General features: G+C 36.7%; 1 protein-coding gene across 1 annotated transcript in view; it reads left to right on the top strand.

The window, feature by feature from the left end:
- The window catches only part of LOC121408563 (solute carrier family 43 member 3-like), a 47,038-nt gene that overhangs the window by 11,072 nt on the left and 15,977 nt on the right, over positions 1 to 19,989 (top strand). The window contains exons 3-6 of the mRNA XM_041600074.1: positions 1,019 to 1,142; positions 7,497 to 7,589; positions 11,191 to 11,364; positions 12,881 to 13,019. Coding sequence (XP_041456008.1) covers positions 1,019 to 1,142; positions 7,497 to 7,589; positions 11,191 to 11,364; positions 12,881 to 13,019 — 530 coding nt within the window. The remainder of the gene's footprint in view (positions 1 to 1,018; positions 1,143 to 7,496; positions 7,590 to 11,190; positions 11,365 to 12,880; positions 13,020 to 19,989) is intronic.

The raw sequence follows: 19,989 nt of genomic DNA on the forward strand, positions 1-19,989 counted from the left end.
CAGAAAGCATCTAGCAACCAAGACATAGACACAGGCCACAAGAGTTGAGTGCTTCACACACAAGATTTGAAATATGCAAATTTTGGCATTCTTACAATGTACATGTATGTACAGTAGTTGTGAAACTAAGCACTATATCTCTACCTTTTTTTAAGAGTTTGTATTTTTGATATTTCAATCACACAAACATTCTTTCTTTCATATAATATGATGTGGTTTTTATGTGCATTGTCCGCAGGTTCCCTTTTTACACCAAGTTATTGACACCCCAAAACATCGGGTCTGAATTTCTCCTTGACAAAACAAATATTGACAATTCCTTTACAAGTACATTACCTTGATTGTATATACAGTAGTTTTATACTTAGCAGTGAGGAGTCTGCTTGTACAATATGTGTATAGTGTTCATGCAAGATGACAATAGAGTTGCAAACTTTGCAGTTCAGACACTTGTTTTCATTGTGTGGTATGATGTATCTTAGATACCAACAATCCAATGCCTAATCGTACATTCTTATCCAGTTATCCTATCATCATTATTATTCCAATCCTTATACTTTATGGAATAATTGTGTGCATTCTGAATTAACAGCTTTTCTTCCAAAAATGAGAATATCACATGCACAAGATACCCCTCCCCATTACAATTGTGGACAATTACATATATGTAATAGAAAATACTCTGCAGATCTTTGATAGATTTAAGAGTTGTTATGAAGTCTGATTCAGAATATAAGATCATGATGCGTTCATGCAATTAAGCTCAGTAAATTTTTTATTTTTTCATATTGTTCACACAATTTGATGCAGCATCATCATCATCATGGTGATATCATGCTATTCAAGTTGGGGGATGATCAGACTCCTATTATTATTATTATTGTACTCAAAACTTGTTGCACCATGTCGGAACCAGCCTCCAATCATGCTGAATTGCTGATACATGTAGGAGTGGATGTCTGCTTTAGTATACTCCTCCTTACACTCTGTGTTTTTGCTTCCCCTATTACCTCTGCAGTGTCTTCATCTTGGCTGGTCATCTGTTTCTTGGGTTCAGCACTCCAGCGAGAGCCAACTTTCTGTTCCCTGCAGGTATCTTGATCGGTATCGGAGGCATCCTCATGATGGTGTGCAGTATGCAGGTAAGGGTCGTAAGATGGTAGTGATGATGATGATGATGGTGGTCTTTGTGGTGGTGATGGTGATGATGATGGATGATGATGATGATGGTGATGATGATGATGATGATGATGATGGTGATGATGATGATGATGATGATGGTGATGATGATGATGATGATGATCATGGTGATGATCATGAGGAGGATGATGGTGATGATGATTTTGTTGTTGATGATTATGATGGTGATGATGATGGTGATGATGATGATGATGATGGTGATGAAGGTGGTGGTTATGATGATGATGATGATGATCATTAGGAGGATGATGATGGTGATGATGATGATGATGATGATGGTGATGATCATTGGGAGGATGATGGTGATGATGATTTTGTTGTTGATGATTATGATGGTGATGATGATGGTGATGATGATGATGATGGTGATGAAGGTGGTGGTTGTGATGATGATGATGGGGATGATGAATCTCTTTTGTAATAAAACAGTGTTCATCAAGATGGGACTAACCTTCATAACTTTAACATTTATAGCTCAAAGGAAAATCTTTAAATGTGCATTCACAATGATCCTGAGAGAAGGTACATTCTATTTTTGAGCAGCTGAGCTATAAAGGATGTCTGAACTTCTGAAGGATCCATTCCATCAATCAATGAAACCTAATCTTCCATCCTGGAGCTCCTACTTTGCATCCATTAACTCCTTCCATTACCAGATAATTGCATGCCTTCCCTAATGTCAGGTCTCCTTAGACCATGAAGGGCCTTTCAGATAATGAAAAATCTTTGTAATCTGAACTGAGAAGATAAAGTTTTGTGTGTAATAATTGTAAGATATGTTTAAAACTATAATAGGGAAAAGTTCATTTGAATAAAATAGAAAAATCTGTGTGAGTACATTGAGTGGCAGGAGTAGTAGTGGTGTTGGTACATGTACATGTCACAGTAGTGATGGACTGGTGGTAGTAAAAGTAATGATAGTGGTGGTGATGGTGGTGGTAGTTGTCCTGTATTAGTATAAAGTTCATGTTTAATCAATAGCTGCAGATAATAGTAAATGATACATGTAGATGGAGGGGGGGGGGCATACAGTGCATGTAGGGGGTCTCTGCAGTTTACCGTGAATAGGAAATCGCTTGTCAATTTTATGCAATCGTAATTGCATTGGCACCTTTTTTAGGAGTGAAAACTGAGAATCATTTTGTTTTAATATAGTAAAGACCTACATGTACATGTATGTCAAGAATATTAAGCAATAACAAAAAAATCTGGGCTCTTTCCATGCCCTCTCCTTAAAGATGTCTCCAGTTGTAGAACATTGTTTTTTAAGTGTAAAGGGGACAGGTCAATCACTCTTTGGTATCATTGCCATTAAAGCTGGCCTTTATCAACCAATTTATTGCACTAAAGGTATTCGCTTGAAGGATTAGAAGATCAGAGTTCATTTCAAATCAGTAGTAATGATACTTGAAAAGTAAATACCGGTAAATATATATCTTTCTCAAGATTTTTTTTTTTTGAACTGGTACTCCAGACTTGAGATGGATCTGATTTAGGGACAGTAATTTTCCGTTTCACTGGTAAATAAAACAGAAATTCTGTTTGGTTCTTATACTTTTCATGTAAAAATTAATGGAACTCACCTTTGCATAACGGAATTCAGGTTTTTGCTGTGTACATTTTCAGTGACAAAACAGAATTTCCATTTTTAGATCCAATTGAAATAAATACAGATTTTCAGAAACAGAAAAGGGTCATTCCATGCCAATTCACCCAATGAATGTGCAATTTTGCACCCGACCGTCTCAGAATTCGTTGTAATTTGGTATACATAAAATTCAACATGGCCCAAGCACAAAACAAAAAAATTAGTCCAATCGGTCCGTCGGTTCTCGCGCTACGGCCCGCCCTTTTCTCCTTGTTTTGACAAAAATGGGCGTGACCTTCAACTTTCAATGGCCACTGCATCGTTACGTGTTGACCAATTTTCATGAAACTGGTACCATTTGATAGGAAATTCAGAGAGGAATCCAAAACATGCATCGAATAATGTATTGGAGCAATTTATAAGGTCATGACCTTTGACCTTAACTTTGACCTTGAGTTTGACCCCCGGACAAATAATTTTTAAACTTGATTTTCGTGTATGTTAATTATTGGTATGATATTGACAAAATATGTTAAAATCAATGATGATATTTTATTTCTTCACCTTTAAAAACTCTTCCAAAGATACCATGAAATTTCACTCTAGTCCCACACACTGATATTCATGTTAGTAAAGTGTTTACCAGTTACATGATTTCTTCCAATCTTAAGTTACAGTATGCAAGCACATGAAAAGAAATTAAGCTTAATCAGTTCACAAATAAAAGATTAAACCTTTATGCTAATGAATAGGTATCTGTTTAGGCATTTTGATGTTCATGAATATATATTCATTTTGATGTTCGGCAATATATATCATATATATTCATGGTAGTAAAGTCTTCACTTTTATCATCAAAATATATACATGTATATATATGTATATGATGTATATTGCTGAATCATAAAATGCCTAAACAGATACCTATTCATTAGCATAAAGGTTTAGTCTTTTATTTGTAAACTGATTAAGCATAATTTCTTTTCATGTGCTTGCATACTGTAACTTAAGATTGGAAGAAATCATGTAACTGGTAAACACTTTACTAACATGAATATCAGTGTGTGGGACTAGAGTGAAATTTCATGGTATCTTTGGAAGAGTTTTTAAAGGTGAAGAAATAAAATATCATCATTGATTTTAACATATTTTGTCAATATCATACCAATAATTAACATACACGAAAATCAAGTTAAAAAATTATTTGTCCGGGGGTCAAACTCAAGGTCAAAGTTAAGGTCAAAGGTCATGACCTTATAAATTGCTCCAATACATTATTCGATGCATGTTTTGGATTCCTCTCTGAATTTCCTATCAAATGGTACCAGTTTCATGAAAATTGGTCATCACATAACGACGCAGTGGCCATTGAAAGTTGAAGGTCACGCCCATTTTTGTCAAAACAAGGAGAAAAGGGCGGGCCATAGCGCGAGAACCGACGGACCGATTGGACTAATTTTTTTTGTTTTGTGCTTGGGCCATGTTGAATTTTATGTATACCAAATTACAACGAATTCTGAGACGGTCGGGTGCAACCACTGGGTGAATCCAGATGGAATGACCCAAAAGACCATTTTTTGAAATGGAAAATCACAGTCTCTCGTGATTTCTTTTTACTTCAGTTGTCCAATACATAAAAAATCGATGTCCAGTTCTGGTTTACCTTTGGCTAACTTAGTTCCATGTGTTTTATTTGGGAATATTTATGCAATATGCATAGAGGCAATATTGTGATTGATTTCTATTATTTATAATCTCATTTTCCCAATTTTCCTCCTGATATTCCAGGGATAATGTACATGTCTCATATCATGTAGAGAGCATTTATATCTTAAATGTTGATTGTTATTGAGGTCATAATGTGCGTACGGAAGTGTGCAGATTAAATAATAGCATATTTTATGTCACAAAATTTTGCTGCTTCAAATCTAAAGCATGTTTATTGAAAAGTATTTTCTAACACGGCATCAGCCAACATATAAACCAAAACCAGGAAAGCTCTGCCTTTGTCAGATACTCCTTGGTAGTCGCTATTGTCAAAAAAACTGTATGTTCTCATTAAGACGCACATACTCCATGTACTCATGAGGCAGCAGGTCTCGTTCGATCAAAGAATTAGAAATGATGGCCTCGAATGTCCATCTCTAAGACCAACAATTATTTTATTTCCTCATAAATAATTCATACATACTGTATGTAGTGTACAGTTGAGGCCAAAACTTAAAGTTTACATACACCCTTGGAATTCAGTGAAATTTGTTCGCTTGCCAAACATCGTACAATTTACTATAATCTTCAGAAATACATGTACTACCATGACGAATTTGGTATCAAATTAAAGAGCATGTTAAGATCTTTCACATGATTGGGATGCCGTTGGGATTAAAGTATATTTCAGGTGGAATTTTCTTTGAAGGAAAAAGTAATATTCATGTCAAATGTATTCTATTATTTATTATTTTCTCAAACATCGTTTCATAGAAATATATAAATTAAAATCAATGATTCATATTACATTTTCTATCATGATGTGTCACCACTGAACACAAACATTGTAATCTGAAATGTTTGTGTTGAGAAGTAACTAGCACAAATATGAAAAGTGTTTGTCAAGTTTTTATTTTTAATTTGTCTAAAATATGAAGATTCTTGGGGAAAATATGGCACCTAAATATTTTCAGCTCTTGATGACAAAGCGATGTGATGAAGGGGCATGACATACTTATTTGTTTGATATCAAATTCACCATGATAGCACAATTATTTCATATTATTAATATACAGTAAATTTTATGATGTTTGGCAAGTGTCAACTTTTGTTTGAATTTTCTGGGGTATGTAAACTTCTGGCCTCAACTGTACATGTCACTGTTTATGCAATTCTATGATTTCTTTTCATCTTTGGATGTTAGAGTAGTCAAGTTCTCTGTAGCTAAAAAGCAAGTATACTTTATCAAAAAGAGAACAATCAAACAATTTTCCTACCTTAAAATACCAGTTCTGTGAAATTAAAATTGGATATTCAATATTTGTTTTAATTTTTTGTATTATAATCTTATAGTTTGGTGTTTATTTCAAGTCAGCTTGCAATTGTGTGTGGTGGACTTTGCCTGCAATATTGATTTTCTTGTACATTTACATGTAGGTGTCAACAATGGCTAGTTTCAAGGTTTATTAAATTAACTCAACAAACGTCTATTGTGATTTGTCCGTTATTTGAGAAAGCTTCTACTTTGTTCATTGCCCATCATTATTTGCACAAAACTAGATGGTAATATTTGCTGGTGATTGAGTACAAACGTCATGGTCTTTTAAACCATTATTCAAGGAGGCTCAAATCTAGATAAATCTTTGAGTAGTTAAAACTTGCACCTGAATATGCTGAGGTCCATTATCAAAATGAAAGACTTTACATCTTGTGAAATAATTTTTATGTGCAAACAGTAATTCTTGTTATGCCTTTTTTAGTAATGAGAATAACACTCGTGAAGGATTGGTACAGATCAAATTTATAACTGAGTTGGCCCGGAGTACCTCAGACGAAGTTCACTGATAAAAAGGTCAATGAACTCTTCCAAAGTCCTGTATAAAAGCTCTCAGTTGTATAGATGGATGGCTAAGGTTTCAAGTATCTGAACTTTTCATAAAAGTATATTTACAGGCAAGACCAAATCATTTTGCAACAGTACTCTGAGTGCATATGAAGCATGCACAAATAATTTCATAATAGTGAATGATAAAACTTATTCTTGAGTACATTTCTTGTAGGTTCTAGTACTTTTCACAAAGAATAGAGGGAACATTACTCTGAAAGACAAACAAAATTTGAAAACCATAGACCTGTTGATTAATGTGATGATTTTATATCAGTAATGAATAGAACCCCTATCCCCTAAAGCTTTGAGTTTGTTGAATTTGTTAAGAAAGTCTATGAATTTTAAAAGAATCATATGTGATAATAATTAACTGTAGAGATCAGTGTCCCTCTCAATTACCCTTTTTACACAGGATTTTCTTAACCCCGGACTATCGCTAACCCCGTACTATCCTTAACCCCATACTATTTTTTTTCCTTTTCACACATGCCAAATTGTTATTGCTAACCCCGGATAAGGAATGCTTGCTTTTCACACACGAAACTCGCTAACCCCGGACTAGTGGTTTTTGTCGATCATTCGTAGTACAAGTACTTCACTCGTACACTTTTTACACACGCTACAATTTCCTTAACCCCGTACTATAGGTGGGGCCAAATTGCCATTTAGCCCCACCTATAGTACGGGGTTAAGCTTAGCCCACTTTCGTTTTACACTAGCGATCTTAACCCCGTACTATCGCTCTTAGCACCGCAATTGCTGGGATAACCCTGCTTTTTTGCAGGGCCAAATAATCCCGTACTATAGGTGGGGTTAGCCCACTTTGCAAAAATGCTGTGTAAAAAGAAAGTGGGCTAAGCTTAACCCCGTACGGGGTTAAGGAAATTTTAGCCTGTGTAAAAAGGGTAAATGTGTAGCTCTTATTTCTTGACCACGCTTTCAGAGGGAATGCCCAGAAGGTACAACATTTCAATTTGTGATAGGGCCCTGATTCATTCAATTACACAGTTGATAAAAAAGTCTCACTTTTTACAACAATAGATACTTGCCCCATTGGACTCAGCATCTCCAATTTACAAAGGTGTAATTTTCTTCCTTTTTTTTCCTTTTTAGGTTTCCAATTTGTTTGGTCCTAACAAGGCCACAGTGATGACATTGATGAGTGGTTGCTTTGATTCTTCTGCTGTTGTAATGCTTATCGTAAAGGTAAGAAATGAGCCCAAATGAGAGTATTGCCCTTTTAGATATTGATTTAACTTGAAGGCCAATTTCCATAAGATCTTATAATAATAATAATACATATGATTTATATAGCGTCTTTTCCATTTTAATTAACTTCTCAAGGCGCTATTAAGAAGAGAGCAAATCATAATGGTAAAGAGAACAAGAGATATACAAGAAAGGGTCAATTACAAATGAGGAAAAATATGTAGTACCGATGCGATGGCGTCAGCTGCCATGGTGTCATGGCGGCCTGGTTCTAAACAAATGAACCCTGAAGCGTGTTTCTCTTTGGAGAAGATGGCTGCTAACAGAATTTCATCATTTGCAACCTCAGAATGATGGTAATTTTTGCAAGTAAATAAGCCTAGACAAATGTGTATAGACGATCGTCAGCTGCAACTCTGTTTAGAACCAGCCGGTTGGTTGTCATGACAGTGACGTCACATTTTGGTACTCTAGAGAATGAATTTCTTTCACGTTTTAGCCATTCAGTAGCAAAAAAAAAAAAATGCAAAGCTACATTGCTGGGAATTGTTTTTCATCAAGATGAATAAGAAACAAAATGGAGGTGGAAATAGGCTGGACTTTTACAGAAGGTATTTGGATACTGTGTCAAAAGTTTTTGTTCTGCTATGTAAATATTGCAAGAGGTCTCTATGTCTGTGCCAAAGTTCGTACACATGGCCAGGCATCAATTACATGTACCTTTGCAGAGGTCAAAAGCAACGGTTGATAATTGGTGCAGTGTTGAAAGAAATTCATTGGAAATCATATTCTGAATTGTCAGGTGATCTGGCCAGACTTATCTTTATGATTAAACAAGGTAGATAATTGTACACTAGACTAATCTATATTCAATCACATTCTCAGTGAAATGTTCTTTTGATGCCAGTAGGGGAAGGCGGGGTAAGTTGAGCATAGGGGCAAGTTGAGCCACCACCCCCAGGCTAATAATGAATGAGTCAGACATTGTGGTGGTGTCATGTATTGATGACCCATTGCATAACCCTTAACCCAACCAATTTATTTCCAACTTTGAACAAAAAGTACTTTTTTAGAGGGAAAAATGCAAATTTCAGCCAAAAAAGTAAAAAAGGGTGTGAAATAGATAAGTGCTTTTTACCCACACACGTCTTTGAATATATTATAGAAATAAGAACAATATTGTTAGTCCAGGCATGGATTCTCATTCTTGTCATAGTTTTTTACATGATGAATGCATAAGAAATGTGTGGATGTGAAAATATCGCAATAAGTTCGGACTGGGGTAATTTAAGCCAAATCAACATGGGGCAAGTTGAGCCATGTTAATTCTTATGGTGATGTATAACAAAAAAATTAAAAAACATAAATAGCCATTGATATGCAGGCAGAAAGGAGCAAATTCACATGACAGTTATTTCACTGTAAGAAGTTAGTATTTATAGAGAATTAGCAAGTGAAAAGACTTTAAATGAAAAATTGACATCCTGGTTCTTCCCGCCTACATTTTGTACATAGTTTTTGTGGCTCAACTTACCCCAGACGGTGGCACAACTTACCCCATATATGGGGCAAGTTGAGCCATTTGACATCGTTTTTTTTCAAAGGTCGCGATGACTTTCAGTGTGGGGGTAGAAAGTTATGTATAGGTGAAAAATATTTCCCAAGATTCAAAATTTAAAGGCAAGGTACTTATTTCTACAATATTACTAATCATATTAATTCTAACATGCAAAATGCAAAAAGTGTCACAACTTACCCCGCCTTCCCCTACTGAAAACATGGCATTAAGCACCAAGTTGACCTTTGATTGGAAATATTATACATTTAAATACATTTACCGGTAATTTTCTTTATATTTTATTTCTTAATTTCTTAGTGGTTAATTACACCTTATCCTTATTTTGCCAAGTGAAGGATTTGAAAACTTTTTATCTCCCCCTGTACACATACATGTATGATACATTGATTAAAACTGACAACAAATTCTATTGACAAATTAATGTTGCAAGAAATTGAATTGATTGTATTACTTGTAAGATCTTATTATATAATTGATTACTTTTAACATTAGCAAATCAACTTTCTGTTTAAGATGCACACCATTAAGTTCTTGCATCATAGAAACAGTCTAAGCACTTAAATGGATAAGAGCATCTAGGGCCCCGTTTCATAAAAGATAATATTATGGTAAGTTTGCCGTCTAATGGTAACTACCATGGCAACAAAGCTCAACATCCAATCAGAATCAAGTTACCATTGGATGGCAGAGTTACCATAATAGTTAAACTTTTATGCAACAGGGTCCTTGGTCTTGTTTTAACAAACTCTTCAACTTTTTGTCATGTGTTTATGTTTTGACTGGAAAATGGAAGGTTGACATTGAATTACATATACAGTATGTTTTCCTCTTTAGAATTATTGATGAATGTGTAAGCTTTGTATAGTAGACTATTGTATGCAGACGAAAATATTAGCAAGGAAGGGTACTCCCAATTTCTTGCTGTCTGTCTAGTGTTAAAGAATATTTTTAGATTCAATTAATTGTGCAGTAAGGTGAAGGTTTGATGGTGCAGGGAAATTGTTTATCTATAAATTGATACAAGATAAAGACAATTGAACAGAAGAATGACTTGCTCCTACTTTAACAATTAATTTCTTTACATACAGTAGATCTCATTGTATATGAAATTTCAGACTTCCGGCAAACAGGTTCAAAGTCCTCACAGAAGAATGCTTTTTAATCAAGTAGATCATGTGTAAATATTTACCGTCATTGATGAGGAACAGGGGAGCATTCCTTGAAACAAAAAGTCTGTGATTTTCACTGACAAATTTTACTCCGAACCAATCACATGCAAGGTTTTCAGTAGCTTATAACTATGAAAATCACTGACTAAACCTTTCATCAAATGCTCCACAGGCATCGTCAGTAGGACCTTGTTTTTGTGATTTTTTTTTAAATAAGAGAATTGGATCTTTTATTGTGCAAAAAAAAGGCAGGAAAGGGAGCATATTCCCCTTAAATAACAATTTAATACATACATGTACATGTATCTGCATATTTCTTGGGAATTTTTCCCCCACCAAAAAAATGTCAATTCATATGATCCAGAGGATTACTGAATTTCTTTTAATTTTGTTATCCTGAATCATTCCATAGGAATTGTTTGTTTGTTTTTTTTATTTCCCCCTGATTATGGTATTTCTGATAAAATACATAGAATGTCACACATGTCAGGCACATTTAGAGAAATCCTGAATTCTAAATTTTACTTATTGCTCATGGGATGTGTATATGTATTTTTTGTGTTTTTTTTCTTCTTTTTTTGTAAACAAGAATATTGAAGTATCATGCTAAATTCATGCAATTTTTATTAAAAAAATGTTTGATTTGTCTTGCTTCATTCATTTGATCTTGTTGTTCGATTGGAATTGACTGTTTTAATAGTCAAACTAATAATATGAAAAAAATGAAAAGGGGTGTTTCATTACTTACTTTGAACTCTAAACTAAGAGTCATTAAAAGTCAAAGTTAATACTTAGAAATGTGCCATGGACTTAAAATGCAAGGCTGGCTGCATTGTGTTTTTGTTTTCAGTTGAGTTACGAGGCCGGTCTTCCGATGTCAACAGCCTTCTTCATCCTTGCGGGTGCAACCATCTTCTTCAGTATTAATACATTCATCCTGCTTCCTGTAAAACGCATTCCTTGGCCGCTACCATCGGGCTACGTACAGGTCAAGAGATGCTGTGGAGGGACTGAAGAAAAAGAGGTACATTTTTTTTTGGGGGGGGGGGGTGATGGGGAGTGGGGGTGTCATGAAGCAGTTCTTCAGGGCCCCGTCTTACAAAGAGTTACGATTGATCCAATCAATCGTAACTCTATGGAAATCCATCAGTGTCAAAATTTTTCTACAGGAAATTTGTAAAATGTTCTTTGTAAACAAAGGAGAACACGTCAATTTGTCAAGAAATCAATGAATTTATGGATATACATTCATATCCAGCAAAAAATTAGAACAAGCATGCATTTTACATGTTGACTTTGCTGGCTTACCAGAGTTACAATTGATCTGATCAATCGCAACTCTTTGTAAGATGAGCCCCAGGGCTTTTCATAGAAAGTACTGAAATGGTTATACAGATAGCAAACTTGTCAGTGAATGTCACTGATCAGATGCTTCATGAAAATGCTCCCCTGGGCCCCGTCTTACAAAGAGTTTTGCGATTGACCAGATCAACCACAAATATGGAAAGCCAGCAACATCATCATATAGGATGCAAGTTTGTTCAAAATGTTTTCTAGATATGATATATATATTCGTACACTCTTTGTTTACATGACAATCCGATATGATCCATTTTGTTTACAAAAGGACATTTTGCAAATTTCCTGGAGGAAGAATTAAGACATTGATGGATTTCCAAATGCAGTTGACTATGTTGAGGTTGTTTGGATCAGTCACAACTCTTTGTAAGACGGGGCCCAGATGTGGCCTAGATGCTGATCTGGGGATGCGTCTTTAAATCTTCTTAAAAGTGAGACTTAAAGTCACTCTTAAGGTGATTTACAGTACATGTGTTGGTTATTCATTGGGTCATATTTTGCCCAGTAGGTGCTGTTAATGTGTAATTGTGCGATTGTTGTCAAGATACCCTGCTCACATAGGCACTTCAAAGTCACACTGGCATTCTTGCTCTCTATAAATCAGGTAAAATAGCGACCACTACAACTGAAATAGGGCTCAAAGATCTAACTTGAACCAAAGGTAGAAATCTCTTAAATCTATAGTACCGGTATTTATGCATAATATACACTGAACATGTTGAATTAGCAAGTGAAGAAATATTAAACTGCAGACATTTTATTAGTGCTTTATTTTACTCAAAAGGTTTCAGAGTGATAATACTTTCATGTACATGTAACTTTTTTGAAAGAGTAGACCAAACAATCCAGGAGAAAAATGGGAAGAATTTCATTTCACATTTACTTTTCATAGCATGCAAACTTTTACAAAGATTGTGATAATGATTTCTTTAGAAAATGTCTGATATTTGTCTCATATCATAATTTGGAGATTGCTGTATTAAAAGTGCCTCTAGATCAAAGTCTGGAAAAAACATGCCTCCAAACATTTCATCTTGGTATTCCCATTCAGTCAGCATCTCCATTTATAGTATTCATTATCATATAATACAAGTATCAAAATCTTTTTTGATAAGTAATGTGCAGTTGAGTCTCTGCTTTCATAGAAATTTACAAATTATGATCAATTCTTTTTAATTCAGGCTGTTATGACACAAGAAGAAATAGACATGAAGGTGGCCGATGAGAACGGCACTGAGAAGGAGAAGCTCAATCGTAACGGGTCAATTGTGAACGGATCTGATAGAAGGAAGTCATCTGGTACTAAAGCGAATGGAGGAGGTAACTTTTTTTTTTTTAAAGGCGCTGTCACACCTTGGCGTTTTAGACAGCGTATGCCCGACGTATCAAAATTTCTCTAAAACGTCGGCATACGCTGAACTTTGTTGGTTTTTTTTTCAACTCTGGGCGTATACTTAGCGTATTCATAACGAGTTGGACGTACACATAACGTATTAGTAACTTATATCGAACGCTTCGTTAACTTGTAAGTAACGTATTCCAACGAATGCTTAGCGTATTGCTGGCGTACACAACTTATGCCCTACGATAGCCTAACTTAAGGCGCTGTCACACCTTGGCGTTTTAGACAGCGTATGCCCGACGTATAAGGAATTTGGCGAATACGCTGGCGTACGTCGAATACGTTACGGGTAAGTTTTGCATACGTTAAGAGTACGCTAAAACACGCTGGTATACGTCGTCATACGGCGAGGTCGTCGAAAAATTTTGTGCAAGCACAAAATTTTTCGACGTATGCCAGCGTATGGCTCATACGTCCCGCATACGCGGGCCATAAGTTGTAGGCAAGTTACGCGATCGTTGATACACGTTGACACACGTTACTCGTAAGTTACTCATAAGTCGATGTACGTCGAGATAATATCCAGCGTACCCTAAGACTTACTTCTAACCTATGAGTAACGTGCTTTGAACGTTTGTGTAACTTAACTCCAACGTATATTGACGTATGAAGACGTGCTCCGGATGACCACAAAACTTACTGAACGTGTTTATAACTTACAGGTACCGTATAATGGCGTATTGACAACGTTTATAGGAATTGGTATACAAAGGTGGGGTTTACAGGAGTTTTCTTCGGCATGGCGGTGGTGTTGATACGGTGATGTATCGTGCGGTTATGATTTGAATAGTCGAGGGCAGCCTTTTTATAGGCTATGACACGTGTTCGTCAGCGATACGCTGCCTCGCGCTATGCGTAAGTTAGGCTATCGTGGGGCATAAGTTGTGTACGCCAGCAATACGCTAAGCATTCGTTGGAATACGTTACTTATAAGTTAACGAAGCGTTCGATATAAGTTACTAATACGTTATGTATACGTCCAACTCGTTATGAATACGCTAAGTATACGCCCAGAGTTAAAAAAAATCAAAGTTCAGCGTATGCTGACGTTTTAGAGAAATTTTGATACGTCGGGCATACGCTGTCTAAAACGCCAAGGTGTGACACCACCTTTACGCATAGCGCGCGGCAGCTGACGAACACGTGTCGTAGCCTTAAAAAATGCTGCCGCTCGACTAACGCGTGTCAACGTGTATCAACGATCGCGTAACTTGCCTACAACTTATGACCCGCGTATGCGGGACGTATGAGCCATACGCTGGCATACGTCGAAAAATTTTGTGCTTGCACAAAACTTTTCGACGACCTCGCCGTATGACGACGCATACCAGCGTGTTTTAGCGTACTCTCAACGTATGCAAAACTTACCCGTAACGTATTCGACGTACGCCAGCGTATTCGCCAAATTCCTCATACGTCGGGCATACGCTGTCTAAAACGCCAAGGTGTGACAGCGCCTTAATGAACTGATTTAATACTGAATTAAGCTGTGAAACAATTGTGATAAAAATGTAGGCTAAGTGATACAAATGTAGGCTGACTACCTGATCATGGCAACACAAAACAGCAGTTGCCAAATACCAGGTGAAAATTAAATTGATACTTTTGTCATAAAATAGTTTACTGAATTTAACACCCACTTTGACACCTTCTAAACTCTAAAGTTATTCCTTGAAACGCAGCACGTGTAACAGCTGCTCTGCTAAAGCCAGGGTAATTATGCTGCATATACTGTAGAGCGCTTAGAGACTTCCGATAAAGTAAGTATTAAGCGCTATATAAGCAAGTATAATAATTATTATTATTATTAAATTTAAACTTTATTTCATTTCCATTCAAAGCATATTACAAAGTAATATAAAGCAATACAAATCAAGCACAATTTTATAGAAGGGCATTCTTACTTCGTAAAACAGAAAAAAAAACAGTATAGCATAGAGCATAAATGGAAATGAAAAAAATAATGAAGGTGTCAAAGAAAATCTTTGATTATCTTCCAACTAATTCATGTAGATGTTGTTTAAAGGTTTGCATGGTGGCATGTACAATTGCTGATGTGGTTTACGGTACACCATGTGGAGTGTTATAGAAGCAGTGGATAGAAGAAGAGAGGAAGTGGATAGGCGAGAAAGTGGAGATTTGAGAATAGAGTATTCTTTCTTGAGAATAGTCCTGAAAAGGACTGTAAACCAGAAGGAATGTTGAGTGAGAACAGCTTGAGTAGTAGAGCTGATGAGGAGATGCTGGCTTGCGTCGGCGAGTAGAGATGATGAGTAGTAGAGAGACTCGACGTTTCGGACAGGTTGACTACAAGGAGCAGCCATGGGGTCACCTCTCTCACCAATCATCGCTAACATCTTCATGGAACACTTTGAGCACCAAGCACTCAAGACTGCGGACAAACCTCCTTCACTCTGGCTCCGCTACGTCGACGACACCTTTGTCATCTGGCCGCACAGCACACCCGACCTTCACCAGTTTCTCAACCACCTCAACAACCAGCACCCCAGCATCAAGTTCACCATGGAGACCCAACGCGACAACTCAATTCCATTTCTAGACGTTCTCATCACTAAGACACCGTCTGGATTCCCATCTCACCAGGTGTACCGGAAACCTACCCACACAGACCGCTACCTCAACTTCCGCTCACACCACCACCCGTCCATCCACCAATCAGTCGCCAACACTCTCATCAGACGAGCCAACCAACTCAGCGACAAGGCACACTTACATCAAGAACTCAAGCACGTGACCAATGCACTCACCTCCATCAACCACTACCCCAGAAGAAGGATCAAGACTCAACCACCCAACCATCAACCCAGCACCGACAGCACCGAAAACCCATCCGAAACCAAGCCCGTCGCCACCATAGTACTACCCTACATCGGCAAGACCTCACACCGACTACAACGCATCCTTCACTCTGCCAACATCCTCGTCAGACACCAATCCTCTCGAAAACTACACTCCATCCTTCACTCTCATAAGGACAAGCACCCATCCAACAAACAACCAGGCGTCTACAAGATCCCCTGCGACTGCGGTAAAGTCTACATTGGGGAAACCGGCCGAGACTTCGACACCAGACTCAAGGAACACAAGACCCACCACCGACGCAGCGACTGGGACCGATCCGCCATCGTCAAGCACGCACAACAAGAGAATCACCGCATAGAATGGGAAAGGAGCCACCTAATCACCAACATCCGGCACTGGAATACCAGAAGGGTCAGGGAAGCCATTGAGATACATCAACACAACACTGTGCCTCAAGACCAGGCCCCCGAAGCTACCGCCATTTTGTTTAATCCATTAGAAGCGAAAATAAGCCCCCATTAATATTAATTTCGTACGATGCTCCCTCGTCAACTGTGGTTTTGTACGTGTATTAGACAATACGCACACCAGCGCAATGACAAAGGTCAACTTGGCACATTTATTAATGTATTCATTTTGTTACGCGCTCGTGACGCGAAGGATTCAGCGAATCAAGCAAGCGCAAATCTGAGACGATACGTTGCGCTTTATAAAGTATCGATATCACAAGCGATATCACTTAAAAACAAAACAATGTTTGTATTGCGTCTTATAGGCCTATGCTAATTCTAAAAGGGAAGATGAAAAGAGTAGATCAAGTCGCGATTAGGTAAAAAGGTGGAGGTGGGGTGGGGGCAAATCATGGTTATTACAATGATGGTATTCATTTTCACTGGTTGAGTATGAATACTGAAAAAAATAACTTTCACCACTAAAAGAGTCATTTCTTGTTACAAATTTAATTTGGAGAAGTAAAAAAAAATCTTCATGATCCCCGTGCCTGCTTTCTTCTGGCGTCCGTTTCATAATGAATTACACTGAGCTATTTAAACATCGCTATTATTGTGATAACCGTGGGAACCTTGATTATGATTGGTATTCGTAGTTACCATACTTGTAACTCATGATGAAACGGGCCCCAGTTTATCATGCTCAATATGTTTCCTGTCCCCTTTATTCTCCAGCATTTCTTACTGTTTTTTTTTCCATTTAATCATTTTCCCACTCATGTTCTTTTGTGCCGCCCTTCTCCTACATATGAAGAGCTCACTTTTAAAAGGGGTTAGGTCAATTTTTAATCAAATTTAATTTTTATGTCTTAATTGATTTTTAGTAGCTCTATAAGATGATACCATAGAAAAGTTGAAATTCCCATTAAAAAAGTGAACTAAAAAAAGAAAATTCACTTTTTCAAAAGGGGTTAGGTCCATTCATAATTTTTCTGGAAAATAATATCTTAAAAAATATGAAGATACTAGTAAGTAGATTTCTTTTATACCCAATTTTGAATTTCTAATGGTAGGGTATCATGAAAATTCATTTTCGCATAAGAATATTGCAATATGGGAGAATAAAAAAAAGAGATTTTCTTGGAGTGGCCCTAGCCCCTTTTGCAACTTAACTTTTCATATATTTCTTTCTTATTTTCCCACTTGTTATCTGTCTCCTGGTTTCCAAAAATCTCGTCTTATTTCTCTTCCACCCCTTTTGTTCCTACTTCCAACACCACCTCTCTCACCACCCCCTCTAAATTATCTCTTCATAATTATGTGCCCCTCCATTTCTTTCTCATCTCTTTTCAACCCACTTCTCATCACTCTTTCCCTCTCTCGATCTCCGTCTCACTTTGAATTTTGCCAATTCCAAATCCCTTTCATTTTAGCTCGGTACAAATACTATATGAACACAAATGAAAGACATGAAGGAATTTTCTGGTTAGTGGTGAATTTTATTAATTATCCAGAAAAAAAATCACATTATCAGAGGATTAAGCTTTACCTTTTTCTTAAGCGTATGTTAATAGTTTGAACCAAAATAAATACGTTTTTGTATGCTGGGGGGGGGCACAATTCCCCCTACTTTTTGAAGCACTGAAAAGTGCCTTTTTATGCAAGAAAATGCCCCCTCACGAACGTGTACTGTGTCCCTTTCACCTGATGAGAACCCGTTTTAGGTAATACCAATTAGTGCTCTTCCTTATATGCAATTTTTCACCCAAAAATGCCCCCCACGTGATCTGTGCCCTTCCATCTGAGGGCCCGTTTCACATGTTACAAAGTGCCCCCTCGCCTTCTTGAAAGTGCCCTTTCTTGAATCACTGCCCCTTTTTACCCAAGAAGAGCGCTTCTAAAGAATTTGTTCTGTGCCCCTTTCACTTGAGAAGGATCTGTTTTATGGTCACCATGACGAGTGCCCTTTGAAACAAGAAAACAATATTTTCATTTCTATAATATACTTCTGAAGGAAATCCTGTGTGCATTAAGTTTAATAATTCATGTGAGTGGGGTATATAAGCAGGTTCGTACAGATGGAGGGGGGGGGCTTGAAGGACTCTTGCCCATAGGCGGTGGAAGCGGTGGGATAGGGGGACCTGTCCCCCCTAAATTTGAGGTGGGGGACAGTCCCCCCTCCTAAATTTTTTGAGAATCTTTTTTTTTTTGCTCGTCAATTTTTTTCCTGCGTCCCCCCTAAATTCAGGTAGACCCCCCCTTAAAATTGTTGTGCCCCCCCTAAAATTGTGGTTGACAACCTTTTTTTTGCTGGAAATTTTTGTGGTCCCTTCTAAGATTTAGGTGGATAAATTCAGGTGGACCCCCCTAAATTTTTTGCCTTCCGCCGCCAATGCTCTTGCCCCCCCCAAAAAAAAAATCACGACCAAGGGGAAAAAAGAAAAAGGAAAGCAAAGGGTGAAATATATCATTTTGAATTTTTTGTCGAAATCTATCACAAAATTGGATATTTGTTTTTAAAATGTCAAAATTTTGCTTGCTCGCAACTTTTTAAAAATTTCACATAAAACAGCATTTTCCCTGTGCCCCCCCCCCCACTTTCAAGCAACTTCAATCCGCTGCTCCTATTTGTATGTTTATAGCTTCTCTTTTTGCAACCAATTTTAATGAAAATCAATAAGAAATTTCATACGTCATGAATTTGGGTTGTGATAATATTTTTTTTTTTAAATTGGACTTTGAAAAAAAAAAACTTTTCCATCTTCATCACGTGGTTCCTAAGTCTTCAATGTTGAATAGTTGGATTTCTTGAATGAAAACATCTGTTACACCAGTCCTGCAGATTGAAAAAAATAGAGAAAGAAAATCAATTGTCATGATTTATAAAACAAATGTTTTAAGCAAAGTGAGACTATGCATAGGTATATATGTTTCAACACATACCATAGGAAATCTTTCTTCTAATTATAAACTAGTTGTACTTCTATAAAGCATATCACTTAAGCATGTTCTCTGCAGTTTACATACCACTCTCCATTCTAACTACATGTACTCTTCGAAAAAATGACAGAGATTTCTTGTAAATATGAATATATAAATTAACATATGTAAATTATATGAATAGTCAGAATTAAAGTTGATGTTTTGTTGCACAGAATATTTTGATCTGTAATTAAAAACGACACTAACTATAATCTAGAAACAAAATTGAAATGGGTTTTTCAAAGGCAGGTCTATTTGTTGCCAAAAAATGTGAACAACCTCCATTATCAAAAATAATCACTAACTAACTCACTCACTCATATAACTGCTGTAGTTTGTATTTCTCTGTGGTCCAGGCATTGTTCTATTAGGCCTACTTCACCAATTATTTATCATCATCAATCACCTCCATGGAAATTGTCAAATTGCATCATCCTATTAGACAAAATGTAAAACCAAAAAAAATCGTAAATCTACAAATATGAAATATGAATATCACACTAAAGAATGAATAAAATGAATTTTATAAAATATAACTCATGAAAAATAAATATTGCTTTGTTTATAAACAAATAGGAAATAAAAAGGCAATTTAATTACTAGTAGATCAAGGACATGTCCTAATTTTATAAAT

The sequence above is a fragment of the Lytechinus variegatus genome, chromosome 2 (genome assembly GCF_018143015.1).
Source record: "Lytechinus variegatus isolate NC3 chromosome 2, Lvar_3.0, whole genome shotgun sequence".
Lineage (NCBI taxonomy): Eukaryota > Metazoa > Echinodermata > Echinoidea > Temnopleuroida > Toxopneustidae > Lytechinus > Lytechinus variegatus.